At 56.1% G+C, this 16,653-nt stretch overlaps 1 protein-coding gene across 2 annotated transcripts in view; it reads right to left on the bottom strand.

The window, feature by feature from the left end:
- MVP (major vault protein) overlaps positions 5,020-16,653 on the bottom strand; it is a 24,622-nt gene continuing 12,988 nt past the window's right edge. Inside the window, exons 5-16 of one of the 2 annotated variants that reach the window (XM_021086425.1) lie at positions 16,207-16,330; positions 15,968-16,099; positions 14,962-15,056; positions 14,463-14,699; positions 11,822-12,103; positions 9,963-10,207; positions 9,689-9,886; positions 8,081-8,467; positions 6,983-7,099; positions 6,675-6,801; positions 5,991-6,179; positions 5,020-5,320 (exon numbers count right to left, since the gene is read on the bottom strand). In XM_021086425.1, coding sequence (XP_020942084.1) covers positions 5,072-5,320; positions 5,991-6,179; positions 6,675-6,801; positions 6,983-7,099; positions 8,081-8,467; positions 9,689-9,886; positions 9,963-10,207; positions 11,822-12,103; positions 14,463-14,699; positions 14,962-15,056; positions 15,968-16,099; positions 16,207-16,330 — 2,382 coding nt within the window. In that variant the 3' untranslated portion in view covers positions 5,020-5,071. The remainder of the gene's footprint in view (positions 5,321-5,990; positions 6,180-6,674; positions 6,802-6,982; positions 7,100-8,080; positions 8,468-9,688; positions 9,887-9,962; positions 10,208-11,821; positions 12,104-14,462; positions 14,700-14,961; positions 15,057-15,967; positions 16,100-16,206; positions 16,331-16,653) is intronic. The other variant, XM_021086424.1, reaches the window with a different exon arrangement.

The raw sequence follows: 16,653 nt of genomic DNA, 5'->3' as shown, positions 1-16,653 counted from the left end.
AGTGTGGGGCACCTACACAGGAGACGATGTTCTGGGCATCTAACCCCTGCCATCTGAGCAGAAAGCTGTCTGGCACCAGCTTTCTTTTTAAGGCTATATCGAGCATCCCATATGCCAGACCCTGTGCTGGGTGTTCTATGCAGATAATACATATTTTATCTTATAAAGCTTAGCCAAGGGGCCCGCCAGTCTGAGAGCTGAAATTGATCAGACGTGTATTAAGCCTCAACTGCACTACGCCCAGGGGGATTCGGTGGGAAGGGGGGCCCCTGAAGCCACCTGCTTCTCAGCCCTCTTGAATAGCTCGTTGTTGGGGGATGGGGGTAGAAAGCCTGTAGCCCTTTCTGTGTCGCTAGAAAGCTGGTAGTAATTGGGGTGGGAAGGGTTAATGCGGAGGAGAGGATGGATTCTCAGCTGAGGGAGCAGAAGAGCACAGCACCCCTGGCAGTTGCTGGGAAGCAGATCGATGTGGCTGGAACACCCAGGGCTGGGGGTGGGGGCCCAGAGAGCAGAGGAGAGGTGGGGTGGAGCCAGCAGCTGCTGCAGGAACCCAGGAAAGCGTTTGGACTTCACCTGAGGGCCACATGGGGGCGCTGAAGGAACCTCTCAATAGGTAAATTAGTCACCTGCAAAAATAGGTAAGCCGCACGTATTATTTACAAAAGCATGACGATGTCTCCTGCCACCTTAAGCTTCCCGTTCTCCCCAGAGGCAACCACTGCTATTCATCGCTTCTGCGTCTGTCATAGAAATTCTCCCATCAACGTGTATTTCATCTTTTAAAATTCATCGTGTATGTGTGCCGGGCTGCTAACGAAAGGTGAGCAGGACCCTTGTGGGGCTCCCAGGCCCAAGTCCTTTCTGTGTCCCCTGTTCCTTGTTCATAGGAAATAGGGTTTGTTCAGCCTCCTTGACCTTCCCTGAGTTCCAAAGGGCAGATTCAAAACAGTCGCTAATCTGGAAAGGGAGGGCGCTCGCGCACGCGGAGACAGGGAGAAGCAGTCAAGAAAAAATCATGCAGAGTTTCCAAGTGGCTCGGCAGTTAAGGATCCGGCATTGTCACTGCTGTGGTGTGCGTTCAATCTCTGGCCTGGGAACTTCTGTGAGGTATAGGGTGCAGATGCGACTCGGATCCTGTGTTTCCGTGGCTGTGGTGTAGGCTGGCAGCTGCGGCTCCGATTTGACCCCTAGCCTGGGAACCTCCATATGCCACAGGTGTGGCCCTAAAAAAAGAGATTTTCTTATACAAGAAGTACTTAATTAGTTTATTTGGTATTCAACCAAAGAAAACTCATTTTCTCTAGTGCTAGGGAAAACAGGCCCTATTGATCTTCATCAGAGATATGCCATTCTGTATTTAATAGGCAGTTTAGGGGTTAATTTAGGGACAGACTTAGAATCCAGCTCCTGGGAGTTCCCACTGTGGCTCAGGGGTAATGAACCTGACTAGTATCCATGAGGATGCGGGTTCGATCCCTGGCCTGCCGCAGTGGGTTAAAGATCTGGTGTTGCCAAGAGCTGTCATGTAGGTTGCAGACGCGGCTCAGATCTTGCGATGCTGTGGCTGCGGTGTAGGCCAGCAGCTACAGCTCCAATTGGACCCCTAGCCTGGGAACCTCCATATGCCCTGGGTGCAGCCCTAAAAAGACAAAAAGAAAAAAAAGAATCTGGCTCCAGCATGAGCAGGATCTCCGCAGTGTTTCTAGCAAGGCCTGTTTTCCTATCAGAGGTGTATCTCGTCTCCCCGACCATACAGTCTGTGCTGGGGAGACAGTGAAAGCCTGTCTTCATGCACACAGTTTAAAGAGCAGCTTCTGGAGTTCCCGTCGTGGTGCAGCGGTTAACGAATCCGACTAGGAACCATGAGGTTGCGGGTTCGATCCCTGGCCTTGCTCAGTGGGTTAAGGATTCGGCACTGCCGTGAGCTTTGGTGTAGGTTGCAGATGCGGCTTAGATCCCTTGTTTCTGTGGCTGTGGCATAGGCCAGTAGCAACAGTTCTGATCTGACCCTAGCCTGGGAACCTCCATCTGCCATGGGAGCAGCCCTAGAAAAGGCAAAAAGACAAAAAAATAGTAATAAAGAGTAGCTTCTATTCCCTTATTGGGTTTGACAGCCTTGTGAGGTACATGTAGTCAGGCTAGGCTAGATGATGCTCTGGTAACAGTCCCCACCCCCAAACCCCGAATCTCAGTCACTTACTACAGCAAACCTTTCTCCCTCCTGCTGCATGTCTACTGCGGGTCTGCTGTGGCGCTGATTAGTGCTATTTTTCTCTGGGACCCAGGCCAGTATTTGAGTATTGCTCGATAACATGGAAAAGGAAAAAGGATGGTGATGTCACCTCCTCTGCATTTCATTGGCTAGAGGGTCAGGTGGCCACGCCCCATGGCCCTGGAGATCTACCTGGATCAAGTCATTGACAGAAATGAGTTTGACCTGCGGGGTGAGATCAGGGCTCCTGGAGAACTGGATTTGGACTCTAAAGTCAGGAGACTGGCCGAGCATACAGCTGAGTAAGAACAAGGCTCAGAGTGAGTCACGACTTAGTAGCTGAACAGAGAAAGCAGAGGTGGCCGAGGAAAATGAGGCATGGCCAGCGAGGTGGCAAGGAAAGTGGAACAGGCTAGGTCCCGGGAGCCCAGGGCGGAAGAGGGGTGGCCAAGTTCCCCATAGATGGGCGAGGCTGAATGAGAGGACTGAACAGCTGGGTTTGGAAACAGGCACCTCACTGGTGAGGCTGAGCAGAACATTTTCCACGAAGCTCAGTGGAGTAGTTTGGGGAGATGAGAGGTGATGACCACAAACTGAGAACTTGCGCTGCGAAGGAGGAACCAGCTGCGGGGAAGCTAGCGCTAAGGAGTGGGTGTCCACGGGGTGGGGAGCAGAAGGTGTTTACAGTTGGGTGGCAAGGATCCAGGAGAATGGGAGAAACAGGTGGGGGATGGACTCAAGGACTTGGGGGGAAGGGGGCGAGCTGGGCTCAGCGGACGAGTCCTCTGTGGGACCAGGAGGGAGGCTGGAGTCCAGATGGGGTGGTGGGTTCATTTGTTAGATTTGATGCTGCAAAGGGCCTTGCTGCCCAGTGCACTTCTATTTTCTCAAAGAGGTGAGAGCAAGTGGGCAGGGGTGTGGGAGGTGGAGAGGAGAGGAGGTGTGAACAGTTGCTCTGAAGGGAATCTCCCACCAGCTAGACAAGCCGAGGCGGAGACTGTTACGTCTCTTGATTTGTTGCCACGAGTTTCAAACGAAATCAGTCTGTACGTGGGGTGTTCCGCCTCCAGGCACCCGCAGCTGATCAGGTGGGTGGAGGGGGTGGTAGCTGGTTGAAGTCAGGATGGGGCTTTTTCCACCAAGTGTCACCGGGGAAGGGAGAGGTGACGTGTGAGGGAGGGTGTGAGTTAGAGCATTACATGATAGACAACAAAGTCCCTGCAGGACTGAAATGAAAGGGGCAGGGTGGGATGATGGACATGGAGAAAGGGTTTTGAGGTCAAGGTCACTGAAGCCTGGAGTTAGAGGAATGGTTGTCAGGAGGCGAGGATGAGGCAGCAGGAGTTGAAGTTGCAGAGGCGGCGTGGTTATTAGTAATGCCGAGGTCAAGGGATGGCCACGCAAGCCAAGGCTGAGAAAGAACTTACCCTCCATGGGCACCTTACCTGCTGTCACTTATCCCCAGAGGCCCCTGGCTATAAACAGTGCCAACACAGCACCTACTAGCATGTGCCAGGTATGAAGAGAGGGTTTTTTTCTTTTACTTTTTAGGGCCACACCCGAGGTATATGGAGGTTCCCAGGTTAGGGGTCAAAACACAGCTGCAGCTGCCAGCCTACACCACAGGCACTCGGGATCCAAGCCCCGTCTGCATCCTACAGCTCATGGCATTGCCGGATCCTTAACCCACTGAGCAAGGACCAGGGATCGAACCTGCATCCTCATGGATACTAGCTGGGTTCATTGTCGCTGAGAGCCGAGACGGGAACTCCTGAAGAGCTTTAAATGAGTCACCTCTCTTAAGGTGAGAGGTAGGAAGCAAGGGTGAATGAGCTGACTCCCTTGCCTGTTCATTCGACAGCCCCCAGCCCCAGCCAGCTCAGCCTTAAGCAGAGCCACTGGTCATTAATGCCACTCAACTTGGAAGGAGACAAGAGCTCATGGGGCAAAGGAATAAGCCCCCCCTAAAAAAGCATCAACCCTGCTCAGTAGGGGAATGGCTGGCCCATTTCAGACAAGAAAGAGAGATCGGGAGGTTGGGTTCTCTCGTCACACCGCTATTAAACCCAAGCCTCTCTCCACCCCGGGATCTTCTGACTTCTCAGAAGGCCAGGCACCTACAGCTCTGGGCCCGAGTGCTGGGGCACCTCGCAGCCTCCGCTTGTGTGCCCGGACTGATTGGGTCTGGATCCTTCCCCCAAATAATTCCTCCCTGGCTGCAGGGGAGGGCGAGAAGGGGGGCAGCACCCCCTTGATGCTCCGAAGAGCCCATACCAGAAGCCCAGGCAGGCGCTCCAGTTTCTACAGCGCTATCTGCCTCCCGCATCTGACGCCCCCCTGTGAGAAGAGACAGCTGCACAGGCGCCGTGTGCGGTTCGACCAGCAGGTGGCGCCCGGCCTCCCAAGTGCTGGAGGTGAGATGGACACACTCACAGCCGTAGGGTTACAGACTCGGGAATTTTCCCGCCCAATGGGGCTCCCAGAAGAACTGGCAGTGAGAAGAGACGTTGCTAGTGCAGAAGCCATCCCAGAGGGGTACAGACCCATCCTCTCACCTGTGGCATCGACTCCCCGGAGTTGGTGCCTAGGAAAGTTGACCACCAAAAAGGATGAGCTGGCAGCCAAGTGAGACGCAGGACCCACGTTCCCATCAGCATGGCTTTGGCAAAGTCTTCTCCCTGCCTCAGTTTCCCCTCCACGTGACAGATGAGGGTAGCTTCTAGTAACTATGAGGGGGATGGATTTCAGGGGGATCGATTCCCCAGCCCCATTAAGCTCCCTTGTGATACAGATTTCAGGCAACAAAAGAGGGTTTAAATGCCCTGAGGTATCAGTTTTATTTGTCAGTGCCGGACTGAGCTAAGGCACAATCTGGTTGCCTTGGAGAACCGAAGGAATGGGAGTGGGAGGGGGAAGCAGGCCCTCCTGGGTGATGGGCGCTCCGGCTGCCTTCCTGGCAGGGGCAGGGGCCGGGGCTGGGGCTGGGGCTGGGGCCGGGGCCTCAGACCCGAGCCCCAGCAGCCCAAAGGCTGTATTGAAGAGGTTGATGGGAGTGGAGCCGTCTGTGATGAGGGTTGATTTTAAGCCCAGGCTCTGGAGCAGTTTTACCTGGAAGGAGCAAAAGGCAGGTGAGAAGACAGACCCTAGCCCCTTCCCTCACCCCCGGGGAGCCTCCCCAGGGTGGGCTGCCACGCGCTCTGGTCTGACACTGCGGCTGCTGCCCAAGCCATCCTCACAGGAGTCATGGGTGACAAGCAAGGAACACAAAGGGAGCCTCGAGGGCCGTGAGCTCTGGCCCTGCCCGCTGTTGCCTCCAGGAGCTCACCCCTGCATCTGCCTGGTGGCAGCCATCCAGGTTTTTCTCTTTAAAATGTATCAAGTCTCATTCTTTGCACTTGAACCCTCTCCTGGGAAGCCCCCGTCGACTCTACAGAGCACTCTCGTATCCCCTCTTGAGGGACCCTCCTCACCCAGATGACCTGAAGCGTCGCCTCCCCCTTCACCCTATCACCCTGCTTGTCACAGACGGATGTCCCATCTGTTTACTGTCCCCACAGGAGCTTCTGCTCACTGCTCAATCTAGGACAGTGCCTGAGAGGGCATCACACCTGAATGACACTGGACACAGGACAATCCAGTCACCACCCCCCCGTACACCCCTCTGTCCCCAACGTCTCTCTAGATCTTGCGTTTGCCACCCTGGCTCTGCCTTCTTGGTTCCGTATTTGGTCCCAAGACACACCCCCCACCACCCAGCCACGCTCTCCCCCACTCTCACCTGCATCTCTGGCCCTGCCACAGCGAGGTCCCTGATGGTGCTGGGGCCCAGGGCCTCCGTCATCTGCCTGAACTTCTTCACCTCCACCTCGGCCAGCTGCTGGGCCTTGCTCACCTCCAGCTCCAGCTGGGCCCGGGCATAGACCAGCTCAAGTTCTCGCACCTTCTTTACTCGCTGGAGCTCGGCCTCCTGGAAGGGGGGAAAAAATCCCAGCATTCTTTTGAGCATGTGGCCCCTGGATGTAGCCAGCAAGACTACAGGAATTCAGACAGAGAGGATGGAGCCGCAAACTCATCACCGGTTAGGGGTAAACCCCAGCTATGCCAGGGACCCCTGGGAGCCCCTGAATCCAAGCCTCGGCTCCCTCCTCTAACCTGGTGATGATTCTCCTACCCGTAGTGGAATTTCAAGGATTAAATAAGATCGTGCCTGTAAAACATAGGCAAGACCTAGCACAAAGCTGGGCCATACGTACCAGCCTATCAGTAAGATGGGTATAACCACCATCCTTATCTTCGAAGCAGGTTTTAAGTGAATCAAAATAAGGCAACGGGCTCGTAAGCCACAACGTATTTGAACAGGGTTTTCTGGTCAGGGTACTTGGTACCCTACAGGGCTTCAGGCACTGCAGTGATCAGGCCGCCTCCAGGCCAAGGCATCTCCACGGGTCCCGCCCCTACTCACCGTCTCAATGGCCAAGGCCTCTGCCTTCAGCTTGGCCTGCAGCACGGAGCCTTCGCCCTCGATGCGCGCCGCCTCTGCACGGGATTCGGCCTCTGCCTTGGCGGTCCCGGTGCTCTCCACCGCAGTGCTGGAGGCGGCGCAGAGTCAGGGAGATCCAGGAGGCAGCCCAGCCCTGCTCTCCCCACCTGCCCACCCGCCAAGTCCGAGGTGGCAGGTGCGCATGCGCACACAGGCTGCATCCCACCCCCCACCCGACAGCTGCTTTTCCAAGACCCTCTGCCGCCGCCGTCTTCGTCTTCTGCACCCACCTCAGGGCCTCCAGCTCTAAGAGGTCCCTGCGTGCTTTTTCGGCTTCTGCCTGGTCTAAGATCTTCTGCCTTTCAAGCCGGCCGCGGGCTTCCTGTTCTAGTCTCTGAGCTTCGTGCCTGGGTGGGAGAGGGGACAGGTAAGCTGCAGGGATGTGGCCAGAGCTGGAACGGGAGCTCCAGGAACAGGGACCACTGGCCCAGGGGAGGCCGTCCACACTCAAAATGAGACAGCGGCATGCGCACTGAGTGCCAGGTGCGACTCTAGGCACAGGGGCACGTGGCCGTGCGAGGCCCCTGCTTTTTGCACACTTTACCTCCCAGTGGGGAAAAAAGCAAGTCAAGGAGGACGATTTCAGCCAGTGACAAGCTTCTGGAAAACGGGCGATACAACATGACTGAGCAAGGAGGCCGCTGCTTCAGTCGGGGTGCAAAGAAAAGGGCTGTCCTAGGAGGTGACCTTTGGAGGCCAGAAGGAGGAGCCTGCCCTGAAGTCAGGAAGAACTTTTTTTTTATCTTTTTGTCTTTTCTAGGGCTGCACCCACAGCACATGGAGGTTCCCCAGCTAGGGGTCTAGTCGGAACTGTAGCCACCAACCTACACTAGAGCCACAGCAACACAGGATCCGAGCCAGGTCTGCAACCAACACCACAGCTCACAGCAACACCGGATCCTTAACCCACTGAGTGAGGCCAGGGATCGAACTGGCAACCTCATAGTTCCTAGTCGGATTCGTTAACCACTGCGCCACTGGGAACTCCCAGGAAAAACATTCTGGGTAGAGGAACAGCCAGTGCAGAAGGCCTTAAGGTGGCAATGCAGCTATGCATTTAAGCGGCAGAAAGGAGCTGGTGGGCCTGGAGCACGTGGGCCTGGGGAGAACGCCGGAAGGTGAGGTGGGGGAGGCAGGGCTGGATCCAAGGTCACAGAAATGAACCTGGGCTCCAGCCCAAGCAATGGCGAGATGCCGCAGAAGCGGGGGTAGCATCTCTCCACGTTAAGGGGCCCAGGCGAGGAGGATGGCAGACTGACGTCGGGGGTGCCCAGACGGGGACCCTGGAGAGGTTGGGCCCAAGGGGCTGACCCCAGGGGCTGACTCACTTGGCAGCTGCCTCCTGTGAGTTGGTGGTAATCTCGATGGCCAGCTGGACGCTGCGCTGCAAGGCGTCCCGGGTCCTCTGGTCCACGGGCTCCACCGACTGCACATCCACACTGCTGACCACCAGCCCGTTCTGGGGGAAGACGGCCCGGTCCCGGGGCTGGGGCAGGGCCGTGCTGTCTGGCCCCTTGGTTTCCGGGATCTCAAAGCCGAAGACAGCCGTGCGAATGATGCGGGCCGAGTTCTTATGGAAGTCATCAAAGGTGACGGAGGCCACGGCTCCCCGCACCCGGGACGCGATGGCCTTGCAGGCGTCACCCACAAAGTCAGGCACTGAGAAAAGCCTGGCCGCCTCTTGGGGGTCCTTCCGGTCACTCAGCTCAAAGTGCCTGTGAGCAAAGAAGCCCAAAGCAGGGAAGCCGTTTTCCTCCAGGGAACAACTCTCACCTTCACACAGGACCTGGCTGACACTCGCGTTCTGGGGTTGGGCAGGGTCTCATGACAGGCAATGCTAATCAGCGCCTAAGACACTTGCAAGTTCCCATTTAACTCGCTCAGCCACCCTGTGAGGAGCAATCGAGCATTATCCCCAATGTACAGACAAGGAAATAGAGGTCCAGAGATGTTAAGCGACAGACCCTCAGTCACACAGCAGGTGCCCAGCCAGAAAGCCAGACTCAGGCAGTGTGGCTCCAGGGTCTGTGCCTTCAGTGCTCCCGCTGCAGTGCCCCCAAAGATATCAGTGCCTGGCGGCCTTTGTCACGGTCCTGGCTGCTCAGCCAGGAGGGGAGGAACGTGTGCTTGGGAGCTGTCAAGCCCTGCTTCTGCATCTAACCATCTCCCCCATCTCGAATCACATTTGAGCTCTATATCTCCATACGGGTCACTGTGCCGATTCTCACAGCATCCTTTCCACAGCCCCGTGAAGTGGACGGTCATGTCGTTATGGTCATTTTACAGACTGGGAAATGGAGCAAAGCACCACAAACTTGCCCACGCCCACAGCTAGCAAGTGGCAGGGCTGGGATGCACTTGCTCTTGACCACAGGCTGATCCCATCAGCTGGGTCTGATTTTTTCTTTCTCCTTTCTCTTTTTTTTTTTAGGGCCATACCCGAGGCATGTGGAGATTCCCAGGTTAGCAGTATCATCGGAGCTGTAGCTGCCGGCCTAAGCCACAGCCACAGCCATGCCAGATCTGAGCCGCGTCTGCGACTTACTCCACAGCTCATGGCAACACCGGATCCTTAGCCCACTGAGCAGGGCCAGGGATCAGACTCGCATCCTCATGGTTACTAGTTGGGTTCATTACCACCAAGCCACAGAGGGAACTCTTGGCCTGATTAAGCGATTCATCTTTTAAAAACCACGTAGTTATGTGTTTGGCTGAAATCACGCTGGTCCCCCTAATCCTGCTCCCAGGTGAGCCCACATCTTCCCTGGCACCCCACCTCCTTGGGCATCAGACTGGCTCTGCGCAAAACCCTGGGTCTCCCCTTGACACACATGGAGTCAGACGCCCAGCACTCGAGGTGGCATCTCTCCTCTTGAGGGGTCCCCCAGGGTGGCACCAGCCAGTGCCCTAGCCTCCCTCCCGACCCCCGACCTTACCAGTTGTAGGCAAGCTGCAGCTGGAGCCTGGCATGGTCCGCAGTTTCAATGGTGATGACGTCGGTGAAGAAGTCAGGCCCCAGCAGCAGGCAGAGCGCGCGGCGGGCGTGGGGACGCTTGGGCCGCCCGGCCGAGAGGGACAACACGGTGAACTGCTCCTCGGGCCCCAGCGACACCAGCTCTGGCCCGAAGACCACGCTGCAGAGGGAGCCTGGCGTCAGAGGCGGGGAGAGCCCCCCACCCCCCAGGGCCCCAGCCCCGGCGCGCTGCTCACCGAGCTCTCTTCTCGCGGTAGTCGTACACCTGCACGGCCGCGTTGTGGGGCACGCGGTAGCTGACCACGCGGGTCTTGTTCCGGGGAGCGGAGGGCTGCTGGCTCCTGGCCGTGTCCTTCTCGCCCCTGTCGGCCAGAGGGTCCTGCCCCTTGAGCAGCAGCTCCTCCACCCCCGGAGGCAGCTCCTTCTCCCACAGAACCTCGTCCTGGGTCAGCATGTAGGTGCTCCCGATCACCGCACGCACCTCGGGAGAGAAGACGAGGCGGGACGTCACCCGCCAAGGGAAGAGCGAAGGAGACCCGGCCGGCAGCCCCGACGCGGGACTGGTCCAGGAGGTAGGACAGCATCCTGGTTGAACATGGCCTCTGAAACGAGGCTGCGTTCACGTTCGCCCTCTGGGGGCTCCCTCACCGTGGGCAGCTGTTTTTCACTTGGTGCCTCAGCTCCTCGTTTGCAAAATGCACCCCATAGTGGGACCTCATAGGGGTGAGGAATGAATGACATTTCATATGTCCTAGTGCTGAGAACCTGGCATATGGCAAGTTCCCGATACTTCTTCTGGCACTTGCTTTCATGGGGGCAGCTTGGAGGGCATCACAGGGACAGATGCAATCCTAGGGAAGAGGTAGTGTACCGACTCCCCAGGATTCTGAGCAATAACCTCAAAGTCGGATTTTTTTCTTTTTTGGCCACACCCACAGCACATGGACGTTCCCCAGACAGGGGCTAAATCTGAGCCACAGTTGTGGCCAACGCCAGATCCTGAACCCACGGCACTGGGCCAGGGATTGAGCCCTTGCTATTTCAGAAACCACACCAGATCCTTAACCTGCTGCATCACAGTAGGAACTCCCAGGTTGCATTTTGTGTGTGTGTGTGTGTGTGTGTGTGTTTTTGCCATTTCTTGGGCCGCTCCCCCCGGCATATGGAGGTTCCCAGGCTAGGGGTCTAATCGGAGCTGTAGCCACCGGCCTACGCCAGAGCCATAGCAATGCCAGATCTGAGCCTCGTCTGCAACCTACACCACAGCTCACGGCAACGCCGGATCCTTAACCCACTGAGCAAGGCCAGGGATCGAACCCGCAACCTCATGGTTCCTAGTTGGATTCGTTAACCACTGAGCCATGACGGGAACTCCCTAGGTTGGATTCTTATGAGAGGTTGGAGGTATGGTCTGAGGTCAAACCAAGATCAAGGTTTCAGGTGAGGGGCAAAGAGGATGGATTCCACCAGGATAATGACACAGGAGGGAGGTCGGGTCTCATTGTCCACACCCCAGTCAGACCTTTATGCCCAAGGCCAGATCTGTACTGGGAACTGAGTCCCCATACTAAACTCTGGATCATCCTCTTGCTTGGGAATTCTTAATTTTTTTGTTTTGTTTTGTTTGGTCTTTTTGCCTTTTCTAGGGCCACTCCCACAGCATATGGAGGTTCCCAGGCTAGGGGTCCAATCGGAGCTATAGCCGCCGGCCTAAGCCAGAGCCACAGCAACTCCAGATCCGAGCTGTGTCTGCGACCCACACCACAGCTCACAGCAATGCCAGATCCTTAACCCACTGAGCAAGGCCAGGGATCGAACCCGCAACCTCATGGTTCTTCATCAGATTTGTTAACCACTAAGCCACGACGGAAACGCCGGGAATTCTTAACTTTTGAAATTAGATATTTAAGGCAAGGCTAAAATTCTACGGAGTGCCCTCATATTTAGCAGCCAGCTGGCATGGATGCTGCTAGCAGTGCTGTGAGTCCTTTTGTCATCTCCAATCTGCACCTCCCTGGCAGCATCACCCACTCCCCTAAACCAAGCTACCACCATGGCCGCACAGCAGTGACCATGCCCACCCCTCAGCTGTTACCCTTCCGGTCTTGACGTCCTGCACGTAGATGCCCTCGTTCTCATCCAGGGGGATGGCCTGACGCTCTTCCACCACCTCCACCTTGGCGGATGGCACGTACTCGAGGGGTCCTCGGATGAGCCAGCGGTCCCCAGCCTGGTGGGAGACCTTCTCCTCGTCCTCCCCCTCCTCCAGGGGCTGCAGGGCCCTCAGCAGCAGCCCCTGCTGTTCCGACAGCACATACACCTTCTGGATGCCTCGTTCCAGCTTCTCTCCTGGCTGGAGGAAGAAAGACTTCTCTCCCTAGTGGGGAGAAGTGGGGTCAGGAGCAGTTGCCACCCACGGCTGTGGTAGCCTCTAATGGGACCTCCTGGTGGCCCCATGGGGCCGTGGGCTTGTGTTGTGGGTGGGAGCCCCCTAAGAGCAACCCCCCCACCCCCTCCCCCAAGTCATTATCTGGATTGCGAGGCTCTCTACAAATGCCCATAGAGCTGGTTGAAACTTGCCCTTGAAAAAGTCTTGAAACTGTCAAGGTCTGGGTTCTAGCAGTTTCAAGAGTTAAAAATGAACCTATCATTGCTTTAGTTCTCCCATGTTCTGTTTCCTTGGGATGGCGCAGCCCACAGTTGGTGATCTCCGATCTTTGGGCCAAATCTGACTTGCTTCCTTTTTTTTCTCTTCCCTTTTCTTTTCTGGCCACCCCACAGCATATGGTGTTTCGGGCCAGGGATTGGATCGGAGCCATAGCTGCGGCAACACTGGATCCTTAACCCACTGTGGGGGCTGGGGATTGGACCTGAGACGCCACTGATCGCACTGCGCCACAACAGAACTCCTGACCTGCTGCCTGATTTTATATGTATGTGTAAAAAACAAATCCAGTAATCCAGTTGCTGTGGCTGTGGTGTAGGCTGGCAGCTGTAGCTCCGATTCAACCCCTAGCCTGAGAACCTCCATATGCCGCGGGGGCGGCCCTAAAAAGACAAAAAAACAATAAAAAGCAAGTCTGTAATCCAGTTGCTCTGGTATATGCAGAGTTGCCCAAAATCACTACCCCCAAATCCCAGATCATCATCCTGAAAAGAAACCCTACACCCAGTCGCAGTTACTGCCTATCCCGCCCAGTAATCTATTTTGTGTCTTAATGGATTGACCTATTCTGGGCATTTCATATAAATGGCATCAGGCAGTATGTGGTCTTTTATGTCCGGCTTCTACTGCCCCAGCACAATGCTTTCAAGCTTACCCCATCTTGTAGCACATCTCAGAACTTGTTTTCTTTCTTTTTTTTTTTTTTTTTGTCTTTTTAGGGCCGCACTCACAGCGTATGGAGGATCCCAGGCCAGGGGTCCAATCGGAGTTGTAGCCACCAGCCTACGCCAGGGCCGCAGCAACACCAGATCCGAGCTGCGTCTGCAACCTACACCACAGCTCACGGCAACGCTGGATCCTTAACCCACTGAGTGAGGCCAGGGATCAAACCCCAGTCCTCATGGATGCTAGTCGGGTTCGTTAACCAGTGAGCCATGATGGGAACTCCAAGAACTTCATTTTTTAATTTTTTTTACAAGTTTGCCTTATTTTAAGAACATGGGCACCCTTAACCCCAGAAAGATTATCATTCTTCTGATTGATATCCACTGTATGGATATACCTTTTTTTTTTTTTTTTTTTTTTGTCTTTTTCCTATTTCTTTGGGCCGCTCCCGCGGCATATGGAGGTTCCCAGGCTAGGGGTCGAATTGGAGCTGTAGCCACTGGCCTACGCCAGAGCCACAGCAACACAGGATCCGAGCCGAGTCTGCAACCTACACCACAGCTCATGGCAACGCCGGATCGTTAACCCACTGAGCAAGGGCAGGGACCGAACCCGCAACCTCGTGGTTCCTAGTCGGATTCGTTAACCACTGCGCCGCGACGGGAACTCCCTATTTTTAATCCATTCATCAATTGACATTTGGGTGGTTTCTATTGTTTTCCACCTCCTGTTTTCCTTTTTTGTTTGTTTTTTGCGGGGGGTTGGGGGGCCTGCACCCATGGCCATGTGGAAGTTCCCGGGCCAGGGACTGAACCCACAACACAGCTGCGGCCTGTGCTACAGCTGGGGCAACGCCAGACCCTTAACCCACTGAACCACGAAGGGACTTCTTCCACTGCCTGTTTTTGCACATACCATGTTATGGGAACGCAGCAGCACTGTTTTGTTTACAAGCCTGTCTACGCTGCTTTCATGGTACAACAGCCAAGCTGAGTGGTTGCCACAGAAACCACGTGGCTCGCGAAGCCTTAACTATGTACAGTCGTCCCAGGGACGCTCTGCCCCCCTCCGCTGTCCCACACACAGTCCAGAGACAGGAGAACGGGGAGGATGGGGAAAGGGGAAGCCGAGAGACTGGTTTTACTCAGGATGACTAAGCTTCTGGAACAGAGGGAGGTGAGACGGGTTCTGGGCTTGGAGGGAGGCGCTCCCGGGAGAGGCCGTGCGGAACCCGAGGTTGGGAACTGCCGGAGCATCAGTGACACGGCGTCTCAAGCGACAGAGCCAAGTGTGTCCAGAGGGAGCCAAAACAAGCTTGGTGGTTCTCCAAAGCAGACTGGGGGCGGGAGGGGGGTGCGGGGAGCAGGCCCGGGGCCTAGGCCCAACCCGGGGCGCTGGCACTCACCTTGACCACACGCTTTTGCCCCAGCTGGTTCTTGCCATCTGGTCCGACGGGGTCGAGGATCACGCAGTAGTTGTGGGGGCCTAGGGTGGTGATGGCCACGACGCCTACCACCTCCTCATAGACATCTGGCACGTGGGCCTCCGTGTCCTGCACAGTCACCAGCCACTCCTCCCCCGTGCGGCGCACCACTCCCCGCAAGTCTCGGAAGTTCTGCCGGGCCCGGAGGTGCAGGGCTGTCTGTAGAGCAGGATCGCGGCCGGTTGGTGGGGTGGGGGTGGAGGTTGGGGAAACCCACTTCCAATTCCTCGGGGGATCTGGGGACCCCACTGGCCGCTGAATGCTCCAGGTCTGAGTGACAGTGTCTACCGACCCAGGAGGACTCCCTAAACACTGTCAGGCGACCTGGGATTAACTCCTATTTTTCACATCACCTGCCACTGTTCTCTGCCACCCTGAGAAGCTCCTACCCCGAGGTGCCCCCCACCCCCAGAGCACAAACCTTTTCTGTGAGGATCACAGCATTCACCACATCCAGAACCTCCTCAAACACTGCTGGGAGATAGGCACCCACGGAGCGGACCAGCCATTCTTCTCCTGGGCCAGGGCGGAGAGGCAAGGGTCAAAGGTCACCCAGCCTGCTCCCCAGCTGCCCCCTCCCGCAGCCTAGACAACAGGGGACCCACAGGACCTCACAGGCCATTTTCAAATGTCATTGCTCCCAGGCTCAAAGGCCTGGCAGGATTTTTTTTTTTTTGGTCTTTTTAGGACTGAGCCCCTGGCATAGGGAGGTTCCCAGGCTAGGGTTTGAACTGGAACTGCAGCTGCTGGCCTATGTTGCAGCCATGGGCAACGCCAGCTCCTTAACCCACTGAGCAAGGCCAGGGATCAAACCCACATCCTCATGGATACTAGTCAGGTTCTTAATCTGATGAGCCACAACGGGAGCTCCTATTCCTTCTTTTTTGAGGGCAGAAGAAAACCAACCTAAAAAAAAAAAAAAAAAAAGGCCCTTCCAAGCGCCCAAGCTGTGGCTATGCCATATGGCAGATGGGAATCGTGGGGCCTCAGGGTGGTTGGAAGCATAAGGAAGTTACCACCATTTGCAAAACATTTGAACCACACCCGGCGCAGAGTAAGCACGGCCTTTGTCAAGACTTTGGTTAATACATCACATTTGTCAAGCACCGTTGCTCCTGTACGTGGACACCTGCTCTGTTGATGTGGGAAGAGACACGGCTGCCGCTCCCAGCTCCCAGCCAAGGGTAGGAGGAAGGCAAAGCCATGTCAACATGATTGTGGTCACAGAATCAGGGCCAGGGTGGAGCAACAGGCGGGTGAGGGCGGTGGGTGGGGGAAGCAGCAGGGGGCAGCCCCCAACAGCTTATTAGAGACACCAGGAAGCACTTCCTCCAGGCTGCGAGCAGCTTCCCCAACCTTCCCCACTTCCCCTGCAGTCGGGGCACACGGCCTGCCCCACCCACATCGGCGCCCCTCCAAAACCCCACCTGTCACCCTCTCCTTGCCGTCCCGGTCCCAGCATTCCTTGCGGGCCTTCAGCCGCAGGGCCTGGTTCTGCTTGATGACGGAGGCCTGAATGATCTGCACCACCTCCACCTCCTTCCGGGGAACATACGTGCCTGGGAAGGGAAGACGACGTGGAAGCTGAAGATCGAAGCCATCGGGGCTGTCATGGGAAGGCAGGAAGCCTCTGACCCCGAGCCCGGCTCAGTAAGAAAAAACTTACCGGGTCCCTCAAACAGCCACTCATCTCCGGCCACCACCTTGTCTCCGTTCTTATCCTCAAAATCCAGCAGCGCCTTAAGGTGGAGGGCGGTGTTGGGCAGAACCACCTGCAGTGGGGTGATGTCCTAAAACGGAAAGGGGGGGCCATGGCGTATGCAGACCCTGGAGTCTCACCTGATCCTTTCAAGGTCAAAGTCCCCAGCATCAAATCTCTCCATGTCTCAAAATAAGACTTGGAGCGGAATGTAGGGGTGGCCCCAAAGACACCCGGTCTGAAGAGCCAAGGCCACACCTTCCCTCTGCAGGAAGAGCTCAGACCTTGCTGTGAACTTGAAATCTAGGCAGGAAACGGGGGGAGCGGGCGCGATGGATGATGGAGGAAACCCACCTGGAAAGGTGAGGAAGTGAATGTCTCATGGCCCAGTGAGATCCACAGAATAAAACAAAG

The sequence above is a fragment of the Sus scrofa genome, chromosome 3, assembly GCF_000003025.6.
Source record: "Sus scrofa isolate TJ Tabasco breed Duroc chromosome 3, Sscrofa11.1, whole genome shotgun sequence".
Classification (NCBI taxonomy): Eukaryota; Metazoa; Chordata; class Mammalia; order Artiodactyla; family Suidae; genus Sus; species Sus scrofa.
Note: the sequence above shows the minus strand (reverse complement) of the source record. Positions and strands in the feature narration are given on the sequence as shown.